Source organism: Marmota monax, unplaced genomic scaffold (genome assembly GCF_021218885.2).
Source record: "Marmota monax isolate L192 unplaced genomic scaffold, Marmota_monax_Labrador192_F-V1.1 WCK01_AAM20220418_F8-fsc00045, whole genome shotgun sequence".
NCBI lineage: Eukaryota > Metazoa > Chordata > Mammalia > Rodentia > Sciuridae > Marmota > Marmota monax.
In genome coordinates this window covers 5,197,836-5,214,313 of record NW_026692132.1, presented here as the reverse complement: position 1 = coordinate 5,214,313, position 16,478 = coordinate 5,197,836, and the positions used below count along the sequence as shown (strand labels likewise).

Sequence of the window (16,478 nt, the reverse complement as noted above, 5' to 3'; positions counted from 1 at the left end):
GTATAAAGAGGTTATACACTTTAAGCAGATGACAGACTTCAGAATTGATATTTATATTAAAAATTTCCTAATTGCAGGGCTGAGGCTGTAGCTCTGAGTACTTGCCTAACATGTGAGGAACTGGGTTTGATCCATAGCACCACATAAAAATAAACAAATAAATACAGACATGATGTCCATCTACAACTACAAAGTTTTTTTAAAAAAAAATTCCTATCTATCTCTCTCTCCTTTCTTTTTAAGAGCACCCTCCTTCCCCTACCCCCCAACTTTCATCCCAAGCACTACGTCTTCCATTACGTGTAATTGTCTAAATGCAAATAGGTGAATGTTTCGAGGCTGTCTATAGGGCTCGTAAATACCTAGCTACTACCAGCACCCTGATCCAATCGCCTGTTAATATCCCCCTTCAGTAGAGCAATCTTCTAAAGTAGCCAAGACATACTAACCCTCATACCATCATAGCACCTAACCTAAACATAAAGTCCTAAGAACAAACAACAAATCACTATATTCATACAGAACCCGGAAGCCTTTTATGAATTGAATGAATCAGCTCTAAAGTAAAATAAAGCCCAACATTTCTAGGCATAATCTCCAACCACAAAGGAGAGACAACAGAGATATACAAAGCCATAACAAATTTATAGGAGAAAGCAGTTACATAGCAGTCAAACAGAGCTGGAAAGTAACGTAAACAACATGAAAATACAAGGGAAAAAAGGATTACAAACAATGCAGGACAACTTAAATCTACAGGAGGACCTAGAAGCATCAGAAACATGGACAGGGAAAGAAATCAAGGCATACCTAACTCAGATGGAACGGAATATTAGAGAAGACATGAGATAGCAAGTCCAAGCAATTAAAGTATATTTTGAAAATGAATTAAACAAACAAATTCAAACTGCAAAGAACGAGCTTTACCAGGAGATAGAGATTTAAAAAAAAAAAAAAAACAACAAACAGTAATCCTAGAAATGCAGGAAACCATAAACCAGATTAAAAACTCTAATGAGAATATTACAAATAGACTAGATCAAGTAGAAGTCAGAACATCAGATAATGAAGACAAAGTTTACCAACTTGAAAAGAATATAGTCAACACAGAAAAGATGCTTAAATCTCATGAGCAATCTATCCAAGAGATATGGGATCTCATAAAAAAAACCAAATTTGAGAGTCATTGGGATAGAAGAAGGCATAGAGGTTCAAACCAAAGGAATGAACAACCTATTAAATGAAATAATCCTAGAAAACTTCCCAGAGATGAAAGATGGAATGGATTGCCAAATCCTGGAAGCCTACAGGACCCCAAACATCCAAAACTGTAATAGACCAACTCCAAGACATATAATTATGAAGATAGCCAACATACAGAACAAGGAGAGAATATTAAAAGCTACGAGAGAAAGGAGGCAGATTACATTCAGGGGTAAACCAATTAGGTTAATGACTGATTTTTCATCACAGACATTGAAAGCGAGAAGATCCTGGAACAACGTATTTCAAACGCTGAAAAATAATGGATTCCAACCAAGAATACTGTATCCAGCAAAATTAAGCTTCAGATTTGACAATGAAATTAAAATATTTCACGATAAAAAAATTCCTAATTGCAATACAGAATTGGTGATCAAAACGAAGAAACTATTTGCAGGGAGACTCATTAGGCCATTGGTGTGATATTTCAGACAAGAGAAAAATAAAGGTTTGAGAGACAAGTGTAATGAAAGTAGAGGTGAAAGCATATAAGGCAACACAGAAAGTACCCAATTTTTTTTTAATGAAACTTATAAAATATGCTTGCACTGGAAAAAACATTGTGCAGGTAGCAAATGCAAAGCATAAATGGTAAAATTTGAGATTCAGGGTGAGATAGGAAAAAACCTAGTTTATGTTCATGCTGGGAGCCATTAGCCAAGTAGGTATGACAATTTCCTTGCCAGCGTACCCCATGTTGCAGTGACATTGAATGTACGTGACCTTGCTCAAGGACCAAGGCAGATTAGGGTGTTCCCGGTTTTAAGATAATCGTGTTTAGGGCGTTCCCAGTTTAGGTTCCAGGTTTAAGGTTTAAGATTATTCCTGCTGGGAATAGGGCGTATCCTGCTGCCTGAGTTCCCCTTGAGTTCTCACGGGATTTAGACAGTATATTTTGGAGATAGAAGCCCAGTGGATTTGGATTTGGGAAGAGAACGTGGATTTCCCCAGAACGTGATTATAGACGGCTGGTGTGAGTTCGGGAATAAAGAGTTGCTGTTTGAATCTACAAGCTGTGTGGTGGCTCGTGATTGTGTGCCCAGCCAGACTGCGGCATTTGTGCCCAGCCAGACTGCGGCATGTTCAGGTTTGTATTACTTCGATTAAGTAATTATATGAATCACAGTTTCTTAATTTTGAAAATGAAATCAGTGTTTTCTGTTCTGTTTCACAGTATTTGTATCAAATGTGATAATACATGTCAAAGCACTTGGTAAATGTGGAGTAGGTGGATGCTGCTATTACTTATCTGTGTTTCTTTCAATTATCAAAACACAATAGAAGCTAGCCAGATAACATTTTTTGTGTGGTTATTTTCACCTGCTCTACTTACAAATGAGTCTTCCAAATCAGTATTTTAGAGAAACTCATTCTTGTTTTAAGTGAAGTCATTTCCCCAGAGGTCCTGTTTCATTAACAGTCAGTTCATACAGGTGCCTTTGATCATTTTATGTGGGTTGCCAACTCTCCCCTACAGGGTCTTAACAAAGGATTATGAGTATGTATAATTGGATGGGACTGGGAGAGCAGTGGTCACAGCTTTCAATCTGGAAATAACTGAAGAGAGAGAGAAATGTTGATAGCCAGGATCCATAATCAGTCAGTCACATTTTAAGAGGTCCATATGTTGAAACTGCTATCAAATGTAGGCATTTATCAGGGACCATGGAGTTGATTCTATTAATTGGCTGCTCCCAAGAAATACCAGTACCTGATTTTCATTTTAATGTTTATGTGGATAACTATCCTAGGACAGCACATTATTATCAGGACAGGAACATTCTTGTTCTCTGCTGCATCCCCGGAACCTAGAAGTGTTTCTGGCTCAAGTAATAGCAGTTGAATAAATATTTGTTGAATGAGGCATTTCTATCTTACTCTGTTTGGACTGCTATCACAAAATAGGTAATTTATAAAGAATTAAAATTTATTGATCCAATTCTAGGGCCTGGAAGGTTCAGATCAAGGTGCCAGTAGGTTTGGAGTCTGGTGAGGGCTTATTTTCTATTTGATAGGTGGTGTCTGTTTGCTGTGCCCTCACATAGGGGAAGGGATGGACAAGCTCCCTGGGATCTCTTTAATAAGGTCACTAATCCCATGTGTGAAGGCTGTATCCTTATGCATTATATTTCTTTCTTAGTCACTTGCCACTGCTTTGTAAATTACCACAGATTGGTAATTTAAACAACAAGTATCTCTCAAGTTATAGAGACTGGAAGTCTAGTGTCGAGGTGCCAGTAGATCAAGTTTCTATTGAGGGCCCACTTTCTGGTTTGCAAGTAGCTTTTTGCTATGTCCTCACATGGTAGAATAGCTCTCTCTTCCCTCCTTAAGAGCACTAACCTCTTTGGTCAGGACTCTGCCCTCATAATGATCACATTGGGATTAGGATATCAATAGGTATTTCAAGAAGGGGACACTAAAGTTGTCTACTGTAATGCCCACATAGTCCAAAGATTCTAGTTGATTATTTCCTTGATATCTCTCATATCTTCTCTTCTTCTCCATCTTCATTGCTAGTTTCTGAATCTGTCATGTCTTCCCTGAATTCTTAGTTTTAAAACTGATGTCCTCCTTCAGATCTTATACTGGTCAACTACCCTTCCTATTACTGCATCTCTAGAGTAATAATTTAGCTAATTACTCCCTTGCTAAAATACTTAAAAACGGTTCCCTTTTACTTAGCGCAGAGTTTATAGCTATGGATTTTCTAACACAATGACATTTTATAATCAGTTGTGAATTGTTAGATGTATCAGAGAATATCTGTGTTGTCTTTTATGAAAATGATTCTAAAAGGAGATATGTGCTATATTTGTAACTTATCTTTTAAATGATTCATGAAATCACCGAGGCAGAGCAGCTAGAATATGCATTTTCTTTGCTGCTGAATATGGCTAGAAAGAGCATACATCTAAATTAGACATCACAAGAAAGACAAACATAATACTTTTCTCCAATTTTTTTTCATTATGGTGACACTCTGTTCACTTTGTGACTTTTATTTATACTATATTTTGACATAAGTGATTGTGTGTGTGTGTGTGTTTAGATAAAGGCATGAATTAGTTACAATATACTTTTTAAAATAGAAGTATTATACATTTTGTAGTTATACATTTCCAACCATTCAAAGAATAGGCCAAAATAAAAGAAAAAAGGTTAATCAGAATGATTGATGACAAAAGGTATATGAACACAAATCCAAATAACATTTTATCCACTAAACAGTAAACTTTCATTCCAAATGACTATTTTTCTACAGAGAAATGTTTACACTGGAATATCAACTGAAATATTATCCCAAGTTTCAACATGTGGTTTATTTCTCTTATTATATGAAGATCTTTGCTTTATCATTAATGATAAAAGGCTATATTAAATGGTAATAGATATTAATATAGTATGAATAGAATAATTTACTTGAAGTGTTAGAGTACAGAGAGATCTCAAGGTCAGCAGAACAGCTGGAAATTAGGGAAATCCTTAAAAAGCCAAGATAAGACCAGCTCTGCCTAAATCCTTGATGAAGTGCCACATTTCACAGGCTTAGGAGAATCCTGTACAAAACCATGCTAAAAAGCAGTGGTTTGAAGTCATAAGAACATAACAGAGATAACCAGCTTTATATCATGGATTAGTTTGCAGTTTGAATCCAGGCAAGATTATTAGAATATAATCTCAATGACCCTCAGAAAATAGGAAAACAGTGTTTCTGTAACATGTTATCTACAGTGCCCAGTTGTCTACAAAAACATTGGACATGGAATTAAACAGGAAAGATTATCCATTCCTTAGAAAAAGGTAGTCAGTAGAAACTGATGTTTAGCCCCACAAAGACTTCAAAGCAGGTTTTTATAATTATACTTAAAGAAGTAAGGGAAAATAGGTTCAAAGAATTAAAGAAAATTTGGTATCAGTGAATGGACAGGTAATCTCAGAACAGTGAAAATTATTTTTAAAAAAATCTGGAAATCTTAAAGTTGAAAAGTATAATTTCTAAAATTCATTTGGTAAGTGAACTAAAAAAGGAGTTTTCTTTTCCTCATAAAATATATCTTTATATTTGAGCTGCTGCTTGTTATTGGCCAATAAGAACAAAATGATTCTGAATAAGTAAGCATGTGTTGAGTTACATAAAATAGAGGCCTGGTTGCCTAACATAGACTTCAGAAATTTTTGAGTCTGTCATATGTAATTTTATTATATATTTATTACAAATTTTATAATATATTTTGCATTAACTTTATAATTTTTCCCCAGCATCCCAATCCAGTGTTTTTTTAAATTGGTTCTTTTTAGTTGCAACATAATGATAGAATATAACATAATTATAAAAGCATGGAATATAATTTGTTCTCATTCAGTCCCCTGTACTTTCTTTTCCCCTTTCTTTCTCCCACCCCCCAAATCCCTTCCCTCTGCTCTACTGATCTTTCTTCTGTTTACTTATAGTTTTTTTCTTTAAATTAGTATCTTGTGGATGTAAGTGATGGCAAGGTTCACTGTGGTATATTCACATATGTACATAGGAAAGTTAGGTCAGATTTATTCCACTGACTTTCCTTATCCCATTCCTTCACCCTTCCCTCATTCCCCTTTGTCTACTCCTCTGATCTTATTTCTATTCCTTTTTATTTTTAATCCTCCCCCCTTATTTTGAATTAGATTACACATATCAGAGAAAACATTTGACTTTCAACTTTTTAGTACTGGCTTATTTTACTTGGCATGATAGTCTTAAGTACCATTCATTTACCAGAAAATACCATACAGTCATTCTTCTGTTTAGCTGAGTAATACTCTATTGTGTATATATACTACATTTTCTCTATTCATTCATATGTTGTAGGGCACGTAGGTTAGCTCCATAGCTTAGTTATCGTGAATTGTGCTGTTATAAACATTGTGTGGCTGCTTCACTATAATATGCTGATTTAAAATCCTTTGGGCATATACTGAGGAGTGGGATAACTGGGTCAAATGGTGGTTCCAGTCCAAGTTTTCTAAGGAATCTCCATACTGCTTTCCATAGTAGTTTCATCATTTTGCAATCCCACCAGCAATGTATGAGTGCACCCTTTTCTTCACATCCTTACCAACACTTACTGTTACTTGTATTCTTAATAATTGGCATTCTGACTGTAGTGAGATGAAATCTTAGTTTTAATTTGCATTTCTCTAATTGCTAGTGATATTGAATTTTTTTATATATTCATTGGCCATTTGTATTTCTTCTTTTTAGAAGTATCTGTTTAGTTCCTTTGTCCATTTATTGATTAGGTTATATTTTTGTTTTGTTTTGATTTTTTTCCTGTTTTGTCTGTTTTTGTGTTAAATATTTTGAGCTCTTTCTATATCCTGGTTATTAATGCCTTGAGGAGCAGGTGGCAAAGATATTCTCCCATTCTATAGGCTCTTTCTTCATATTCCTGATAATTTTATATGCTATGAGAAAGCTTTTTAATTTGGTAACATCCCATTTATTGATTTTTAATTTTACTTCTTATGCTTAAAGAGTCTTTAAGGAAGCCCGTTCCTGAGCCGACACATTGGAATTTTTGGCCTACATTTTCTTCTACCATTCATAGGGCTTCTGCTCAATTCCTAGGTCTTTGATCCACTTTGAGTCAGTTTTGTGTGGGATTGAGAGATAGGGGTTAAATTTCATTCCACTACATATAGATGTCCACTTTTCCCAGCACTATTTATTAAGAAGACTGTCTTTTCTTCAGCAAGAACAACAACAAAAAACAGCTTGAAAATATCAGAAGACCCAGTAGAAACAGGTGTGTTCTAATAACAAAAAGATTGCTGAAAAACAGGTAGATCCTAAGAGAACTGTGAAGTAGTCTAATATACATATATGTGCATTTCTAAAAATATAGGTGAGAATGAGGCATAAAAATATTTGATGAAACAGTGGCTTAACACTTACCATATTCAGTGAATAACATTAACTTACAGATCCAAGAAACTTATAGAACACCAATAAGGATGAACATGAAGAAAATCATTTCTAGGCATATCCTAGTCCACTGTTAAGATAAACAGAAAAATGTTAAAGTCAGAGGAAAATACTACTTATTACTTATACTTCAAAAGAACAACTGATAATATTTGTTCCTGGTGTTAAAATTTGAGCTCTTAAGGGGGAAAAAAGGAGTTTTGGAAAACTTACATTCAGCAATATAATATGTGGTTTTGGAAAACTTGTAATCACCAAAAACTTCCTAGTACTTCAGAAGCCTTTAAAATGACTTTTGTGGTACTAGCAAATTGATTTTTTAAAAAAGTTGTTAACATTTAATGAAATATGTCAACATTTAGAGATCTATATAAAAAGGATCTGTATAATTCTACCCAGAATTTTACAAGACCAGTGCTTGATTCTGAAAATTATACACTGATTTAAAAAAATCCATTCAAAGTACAAAGTAAGCCCATAGAGTTTAGTGTAACATAGTACAAAAAGTTAATGGGTGTGCTTTCTGATGTCACATTGTAACTACTGTGGAAGAAACTACTCTCTAGGGTTTGTCATGGTATCAAAAAAGAATAATCACAGTTATCTGAACAACTTCTCCCTTTCCCAACTACCCATGAAAGGACAGATTTTATTCTTATACCTCAACCAGAATAACATTGCAAAAATTGAGTGCAGAAACAGATTTGAGAATGCAGCTTTTTTCTTTTAAGTCAGATGTTAGAGACTTGAAAAAACATAAGTTGGTATTCTTTAGTTTTAAAAATTACAGCCTTTCTTTCATAAAAAATATGCTTTTTATGTCAACATGTAGTAGGTTTATTGTTAAATGAATTTATAATTTTTTTTTAACTCTATTAGTTCTAATTTCTAACACAGTAAAAGTCAATAGATATTCTTCATTCTAATAAAAGCTCTTTGGGATCCCCCAGTTTTTTTTTTGTTTTGTTTTGTTTTGTTTTGTTTTGTTAAGTTTTAAAGGTATACTGAGACTAAAAAAATTGAGAACTGTTTTGAGCCTGTTCTGCCTCTACCTTCAGACAGCACATTCCTTGACAAGCAGCAGACTGGAAAATTGGAAATACCTTGTAACCCAGAGATTAGTGTTCTTGAGTATATGATAACTTTCAATTTTTGTTGGTATCATTATTTTCAAGTAAATGGTACAGCATGCAGTAGGTGTGCTGCCTACTGCTTCCAATGGCAATCTTCTCTTGTCTTTCCTTCTGATACTTGCTTCTAGACTTTTTACTTTTACCAGGGAACTTTATCAGGAAAGCAGATAAGGACTTTTGAAGTAAAGAAAAAAAAAAAAAGTCCTTACTTTTTTTCCCTCCTTTTGTTACATTTAGGGGTTATCAAAGGAGAGCTGTTAAAGTATTAGAGGACTTCTGTAGTGGCCTGCATGGTTGATTGCTGTACTGTATTTCTCTCTCTTTCCCAGTATTCTTGATGGCTTTGTACTTGGATTTGAATTTAGAATATCCCTTATTATAAATAAGCTTGTTGCAGATCCAGTTGTATATTAAGACAAACTATTGTCATAAAATCAGACAAATGTTACTGTACTCTGACTTCTAGCCCTCGATGTTTTCACCTAATGTTTTTAATGCTTAAATGTGTTTGGATGGAAGGACTAAAACCAAGTTTTATTTCCTTGATATCTGAGAGGCTTGCAAGTAATAGGATTGATCATTTTCCCTTGTGTTAAGTTCAAAGAACTTTATGATATACTTTTTGAATCTTATTTTATTTTTGAAATGATAAAGATTTTCTATGAGTTTGCAAATGTCCATAGTTCTGAAAGTCATAGAAAGCCTTTACCAGAAAAGAACACTTCTAATTTGAAGCTGTCAATTAGAAGGGTATCTGTTTGGGTCTAGAAATAAAACCTGATTACCTACCAATTGACTTCTTGAATTACAATTTTCCTTGTGTTTTCTTAGGCCAAAGAGGAAGAGGAAGCTTTTCTGGATTGGAGTGATGATGATGATGATGGATTTGATCCGAGCACACTTCCAGATCCAGATAAATACAGAAGCTCTGAAGAATCAGATAGTGAAGACATGGAAAATAAAATTAGGTATGCTTTTACCACTGGTATTATTAAGTTTGTACTTAATACTCACATGAATCTTCTCCTTTTAATGAATCCCAAAGACATTTTTTAAAATATTATTCCAAAAAATTTTTTACTTCTAACATCCTGAAAACCCTGCTGGTGTATTAGATCACTAATACAAATATCTCAGACCTTTCTAGTCATTTTAGAAAGGATTTTTAAAAAATTATTTCCGTAATTCCTGCTAACAGGTAAAGGTGTGATGTAAATTGTTTTCTTTTTCTTTCTGTATTCTTTTTCTCTCATCTCTTCCTGAATCTTTTATGCTTAACTCTTTGATGAATTAGAGTAAGTACAAACAGAGGGGGATTTTATTTTGACTCACTATCAAAGGATTCTGTTGAGAGTTCTATTAAAAATTGCCTTTGAATTTCATTTGGGGTAGTGGATACTGAGAATTAAACTCAGAGACACTCAACCACTGAGCCACATCCCCAGCCCTATTTTATATTTTGTTTAGAGACAGGGTCTCACTTAGTTGCTTAGTGCCTTGCTTTTGCTTAGGCTAGGTTTGAGCTCGTGATCCTTCTGTCTCAGCCTCTGAGTCACTGGGATTATAGGCATGTACCACCTAGCTGGCCTGCCTTTGAATTTCAAAAGAGCAATTATATTTTCACATTTAATAACAAATAAGATATTAGAAAACAATATAAATAACCCTTGACAGTTTTCTTTCAATTTAAAATCTATTCATTTGGTGTCATCTATTTACCACCATGCCAAAAATAAGTGTGATGAATTGAATAAAGCTTTTACTTATTCAGCATTTTTTTTTAGAGTACTGGGTATTAGATTAAATTAAGATTATATTGATTTAAAAGTTAAGAATGCTAGACTTCATAAACATTTTAAATCATTGAGCAGGAGGAGTTAAGAACTAGTGGCAGATAAAGTTAATAGGCTTGAAATAAAGTTGAAGCTTGATGGAACCCCTGAAGTGCTGGCCAAAGGAGTTTGGAATTGCACAAATAGGCCATAGAGAGTTACAATTTGTTCTTAAACAGGAGCAGATCTGCAAAAGATTATCCTCTAAGGAGAAAATGCTGTGTGGAGACCTTGAGTTACTCTTCATTTAAATCTTGTGCTCATTTAGACACAGAATTATTTGGTAATAGGGAAAATTCACATGTCCAAAACTCAGTTGTACCAACTAATGCCAGAAACTTGAGGTACGTGCTATTAGACTACTGGGGAGTGAAATACTAGACAATGCAATACTAACTTTACTTCCACAAAAGGCACCATAGGTAAAGATAATCTTATTAGGATTTAACAAAATATACAAATGTTTATGCCATTTAGAGTTATTTAGGTTCAGGTCTTATTCTTAATTCTTAAAAACTGACTTTTAAAAAAGAAAGTACACATATGTAGCTTCAGAAAGTTCCTTTTTGCATGTGTCTGAGATCTAGGTAAACTGGATGGTCCATTTTACTACCCCTTATTTTATATATATATATTTGTTGTTTTGTTGTTGTTGTTCCTCTTTCAGAGTGGTTTATAGGCTCTCTATTTTAATACATGTGTTTTGACTTACTGCATGACTTTAAACCATTAACTTCCAGATGTTTCTGTTTGACTCTCTGGAGGGATGTTAATTGGTTCTTACAATTTGTTCTGTAGCCATATTTTGCATATCCAATATACCTTTAAAAGATAGAACCCATCTTAGAAGCAGGTTGTTGGCAATCCTGCATGTGATTTGAACAGGTTTTTTCCTTAATATTTTTATGAGAGTTTCTGGGGTCATCCTTCATTTGTGTTGTACAGACATTCCATTTCATATTTGTCTTTTTTTATCATCATAATGACACTTCTCTATTATACCTACTTAATATAACTAGTTCTCTTATAATTTCACATGCTGCATCCTCTTAATTAGCCTGAAAATGTTTTATAGCTTGAAATTCTATCTTTATTTTTTATCAACACTTAGAATTGAGCCCCTATTTCCATCCTCAGTATTAGCATCACAAGTACAGAGAAGACCCTGAAATATTTGAATTGATTCATTGATATTTGGAGACTTATAGGGTTAAAATATATAATTATAATTATGTAATTGGTCCCAATGGTTTGATGATGGACAGAGTACAGATGGTTGGCAGGTTGGGAAAAGCCACGGTTGGGTAAGTGTAATGGACAAACAGGGAGGTAGGGTACCCTGAAAGATGCCAAAGCATCTTATTGTAAAGACAACAATTCAAATGGAAAATAGTCAAGCATTATATGAAAATTAAAACAGTTGTAGTTTAAGGCACACCTAGTAAAAAGATTAAAATTGGTCAACTTGTCTCAAGCTAAAGACACATTCTTTTTTTGAGAATATCAACCAGGGCTTTATTATTAACATGAGGGTATTATTCCTTAAGTATATTCAATACTTTTTATGTATGAGCACAGTTTATCTAGTTCAGTTCCCTCTTCCTACAAATGAAGAAACCAAAGCTTTAAGGGATAAAATAATATATGTCCACGATCACAGTAAAAATCAGGGACAGATTTGTGTGATTTGCATAAATGAAATTGATTTCTTAGTTTTACTACCACAATCAGGTTATCCTGGGTTTCTCCAACTTTAGGAGAGGTAGGTAAGGAAAACTGCCTAAAGACAAATTTATTTATTTGACTAAAGACCTGGATCCATTTACAAACTAGAGGGTAGATTTGACTAAGCCATGGTTTTCCACTGTGTTAAGCAGTTACATTGCTGTGATAAAATATCTGAGTTAAACAATTTATGAGGAAGAAAGATTTGCCTCACGGGTTTCAGAGATTTTAATCCATGGTCTCTGGCCCTGATTGCTTTTAGGCCTATGGAGAAGCAATACATCATGGAAGAGAAAAGCTGCTCACCTCATGTTGACCAGAAAACAGAGAGGAAGGGGCTGTGGACAAATTATATGCTTTAAGAGCATGCCTCCAATTACCTACTTCTATCAACTAGGCCCTAGTTCCTAAAGTTTCCACCACCTCCTAATAGCCTATTAAACTCTTAGTCCATCAGTGGATTAATCCAGTGATGAGGTCAGAACCCTTATGATCTAGTCACTCCCACAAGGCCTGACCTCGGAACATGCTAAATTTGGGACAGAACCTTCAACACAGGAACTTTTAGGGGATATTCCAGATCCAAACTATAATATTGCCTTTAGGATTATTGACATTCTGGTCCAGAAAATACTATATTTAGGGAAAGGGGAGGCTATAGGCTATTTAGTATTGTCCCTGGCCACTGACAGTACCAGATTCCCTCTCCCCATCCCCTGGTTCAGATAACTAAAAATGTCTTTAGACATCACCAGGCATACTTTGGGGAAGCAAAATTGCCCACAGTTGAGAACTAGGAGACTAGATTTTAGTGCAAGTAGTCCTCCTCAGCACAGCTTCTATCAGTCAGGTGGAACTGGTACAAAAGATAAAACCTGTTTGTCATTCCAACACTAGAAGGCAGGATTTATGGTAAGCTACAAGTAGTGGTCTACATGTACAGTTTCTTTTCATACGCTGATATTCATCCCCCTTCCCCCCTTTTTTGGTATCAGGGATTGAACTCGGGGGTACTAAATCACTGAGCCACATACCCTTTTTATTTTTGAGACAGAGTCTTGCTGATTTGCATAGAGTTTCACTAAATTGTTGAGGCTGGTTTTGAACTTGCAATCCTGCCTCAGCCTCCTGAGCCACTGGAATAACAGGCCACTATACTCAGCTCTTCCTTTTTCTTTAAATTACCTCATTGGCAATGAATTAAAATGTATGTAAACAAAAAACAAAAATTGCTTTGGATGAAGAAAAAGTATTTACAAGGATATATACTGTAGAATTTTAAAAAAATTTAGTTGTTGATAGACCTTTATTTTATTTATTTATTCATATGCAGTGCTGAGAATTGAACCCAGTGTCTCACACATGCTAGGCAAACACTCTACTACTGAGCTTCAATCCCAGACCCTACACTATAGAATTTTGACAGTAATAATTGCTGCTGCAACTGCAATTTACAATAATAACATGAGTACAATTTTCCAGTGTTGTTTCAGTTGACTACCTCTTCTTTTTCTCTGCTTCTCAAAAAAAGGATGGTGTGCTAAGATTTTTGTGATGTCATCTTTAGAGGAGCTTCATAACATTTTCACAGGCTTATTTGCTTTGCTCTTTCTAGCTTCCACTCAGTAATTGTTTCAGCAGCTCATGCTTCTGCCTTGGTCATCATTGTTCTCCCAGGAGGTTATTCTCTGTATATAAACTTGGTGTTTTCAGAGATGAGTTCATTCTTATGAGACTAGACACAACAATTAGAAAATGCCAGCATGAAGTAGTTTCATTTAAATTTCCTCTGGAATTTCTTTTTCCCTCACTTTGCTGACACTCATAAATATTCAGCATGAGTGGCACTTTTGTCTCTACATGGAGAGATACTTTGTCAGTAGGAAATAGGCAATGGAGAGCCAGATTTAGTGGAGAATGGCTGAATCTGGGGTCATAGTTCCTCCTTAGGGAGGTCTGACAGGATTTTTAAAAGTTCGTATTTCTACCTTCCTTCTCAGCTCAGTGCACATCTGTAGTAGAATTTAAAATACCCTCAGCCCTCTGTGGAATTATCAAAATTTCTGTCTCTAGCACTAAGATTCCAAAGGGATTTCGATGTATGAGATTTAAGTTAGTATGACTAAAAAGAAACCTTTGCTTAATATGTGGTCCCAGCAAATAGGAAAATAATGACCTTGAGTTCCTTTTAAGGAGATATAAGAAAGTTGCCATGAATCTATTTATCCTCAAAAACAGAATTATGAACTGGGAAGGCTGGTAATCTACCCTTAGTACAGGAGGAGTTGGGACCTGTACTAAATTCAGGTATCTGAATTTCATCTGAGGCTTTGGTGTGCTTCTTTTGACAACAGGTATAGAAAGAAGAGCTTGCTTTGTTCTCTGATTTCTTTCTTCTTTTTTTTGGGGGGGGGAGGAGGGGTATCTTAAAATTTAGTCCAGATTTTTTTTTTTTTTTTTCTGGCTTTGACCTCTCGTTTCTGCTTTGGAACTATGGAATTAGTATGGTGAATTTCATAAAAGATGTTAGGATTTGTTATTATTGTTATTAAAATAGAGACAAAACAGTTTGATATGAAATGTAGTTCCTTGTTTTAGTGGACTTTTATAACATCAAACAATCCACTGGTCTGCTGAGATCTATGCAGAATTGTATGTTCTTTTTTCCAATATATTTTAGGAGAGTTGTGTATCTTAGGGGAAAGAAGACTTCAACTGTTGCAGTTGCCCTTGCGCTCATAAGTGATTATTCATTTCAGATAGTCCATATAATGCGGCTTCACTGTTTTAACAACAACAACAACAACAACAAAATGATATTTTTAAAAGATTCTAACTGTAGTGCGAAGAAATGTAATAAGAATCTTCTGCATAATTTAAACCATATTCTACTTAAGAATTAAAAATACTTACCTGATCTGTTTGTTTGGTTATCATATTTCTCCATACATTATTTCAAATAAGAATATTTTGAGGCCTGAAGTGTGCTAGGCATACTGAGTGCAGGTACAGAGCTAAAACACTAAACAAGTACCTTTCTTGCTTTCATAGTTTTTCTTTCAGTGGCAATTACAGAGAGTTAAGTACACAATTACAAAACGTTGGGATGGACTAGTGTTGTGCTTTATGTGCCTGGGTAAGCAGTGGAGAGGGTTTATGTAGAGAATGACCGTGGGAAGCACATAAATGATAGGCCTCACCTTGGTCTGGTGGAAGAGCCCAGGAAGAGCTTCCTGCAGGGACCCATGTCTAAGCTAAACCTGAAGTGAGTTAAGTCTTAACCAACCAGAGGGAGCAATGGTATAGCCTTTGAAGTGAGAGAAGAGTATCTTTAACCATGTTCCAATTAATCTCTTCTTTCAGTAAGATTGTTCCTTTTAGCTCTGCCTCACAAGCTAAAAGATTTGGCTGTAAGCATGTAATATAAGATTAATTTTGTATGTCTAGTACCATTCATCATATTTTGTTTATGGCCATCTTCATGTGAATTGCTAATGATGTAAATTTTTGCATAGTATTGAATATGATGAAAAGGAAGCAGCTGGATATTCCATATATTCATTATCCAGTCAAATTGAGTTTTTAATATTTATAATCATAACCTTTTTCAAACAAAGAAAAAAGTGGTGGTTAGATTCTTACTACCTTGTATCAGTCTTTGCTTTGCAAACTGTAGCCTCTGACTAAGGTAGGTTCCTTTAAAACAAACTGTTGTGTCCTGTTGTGTTTAGTAGATTGTTCTAAGTTGCCCAAGGCCAGTTACAGCTGTAACTGGTACCGAAATCTGTCATAGTTTACACATAATTTCTATGGAGATACATCTATATGGATTAATACATCTTCCTATAAAGAGTAAACCCATCCACTTCTGATATAATTAGCTATCTTACCTCTTACATGGTTCTTAAACAATAGATTGATCAAGGTGTTTTGTCTTTTTTTAATTTGAAGTTTTTATTTTTGTTTTCAAAATATCTATTCTATACTAGTTTGGATTTTGAATGAACTTGCCTATCTTTATAAATTATCTGTTACATGAGCTACTTGAATCTCTGTAGTTTGTCCTAGTATTGAGTTCTATGATATCTCTTCAGTGAGTTTTGCCTAGCAGCTCTTCTTTCAAGACTTTTCAGTCAGCCTCATAATATATGGGAGATTTTTCACTTGGAAAATAAATGTATATGATTCAAAAATGAATTCCTGGAGAAGGAAAATGTGCAGAAACCATAACCAAACTTCTTTTGATTGGGGCAGGATGGGTGTAGCATGCTATTTTATATAAATCTAGTGAACTTACTTGTGATATATATATATAGAGAGAGAGGATGATTCTCTATTAAAGAGCTCTCTCTCATGTAGTCTGATTATACATGTTTTAAAAACACTATTAACTGTGGTTTCAACTTGAACGTCTTGATTGATAGACTTGTGAATGATAGATATAGAAAAAGTGAGTTCAGCTTAAATGATGTAATGAATTCATTCTGTGCCTGCCATTCCCCACCACAACCTTCACCCATGTTGGGGATTGAAGCTACGGTCTGGCATATGCTAAGC

The 16,478-nt window shown here is 34.7% G+C and overlaps 1 protein-coding gene across 1 annotated transcript in view; it reads left to right on the top strand.

The window, feature by feature from the left end:
- Nucleotides 1-16,478, top strand: part of Ddx10 (DEAD-box helicase 10) — a 281,715-nt gene that overhangs the window by 251,795 nt on the left and 13,442 nt on the right. The window contains exon 17 of the mRNA XM_058586486.1: nt 9,196-9,332. Coding sequence (XP_058442469.1) covers nt 9,196-9,332 — 137 coding nt within the window. The remainder of the gene's footprint in view (nt 1-9,195; nt 9,333-16,478) is intronic.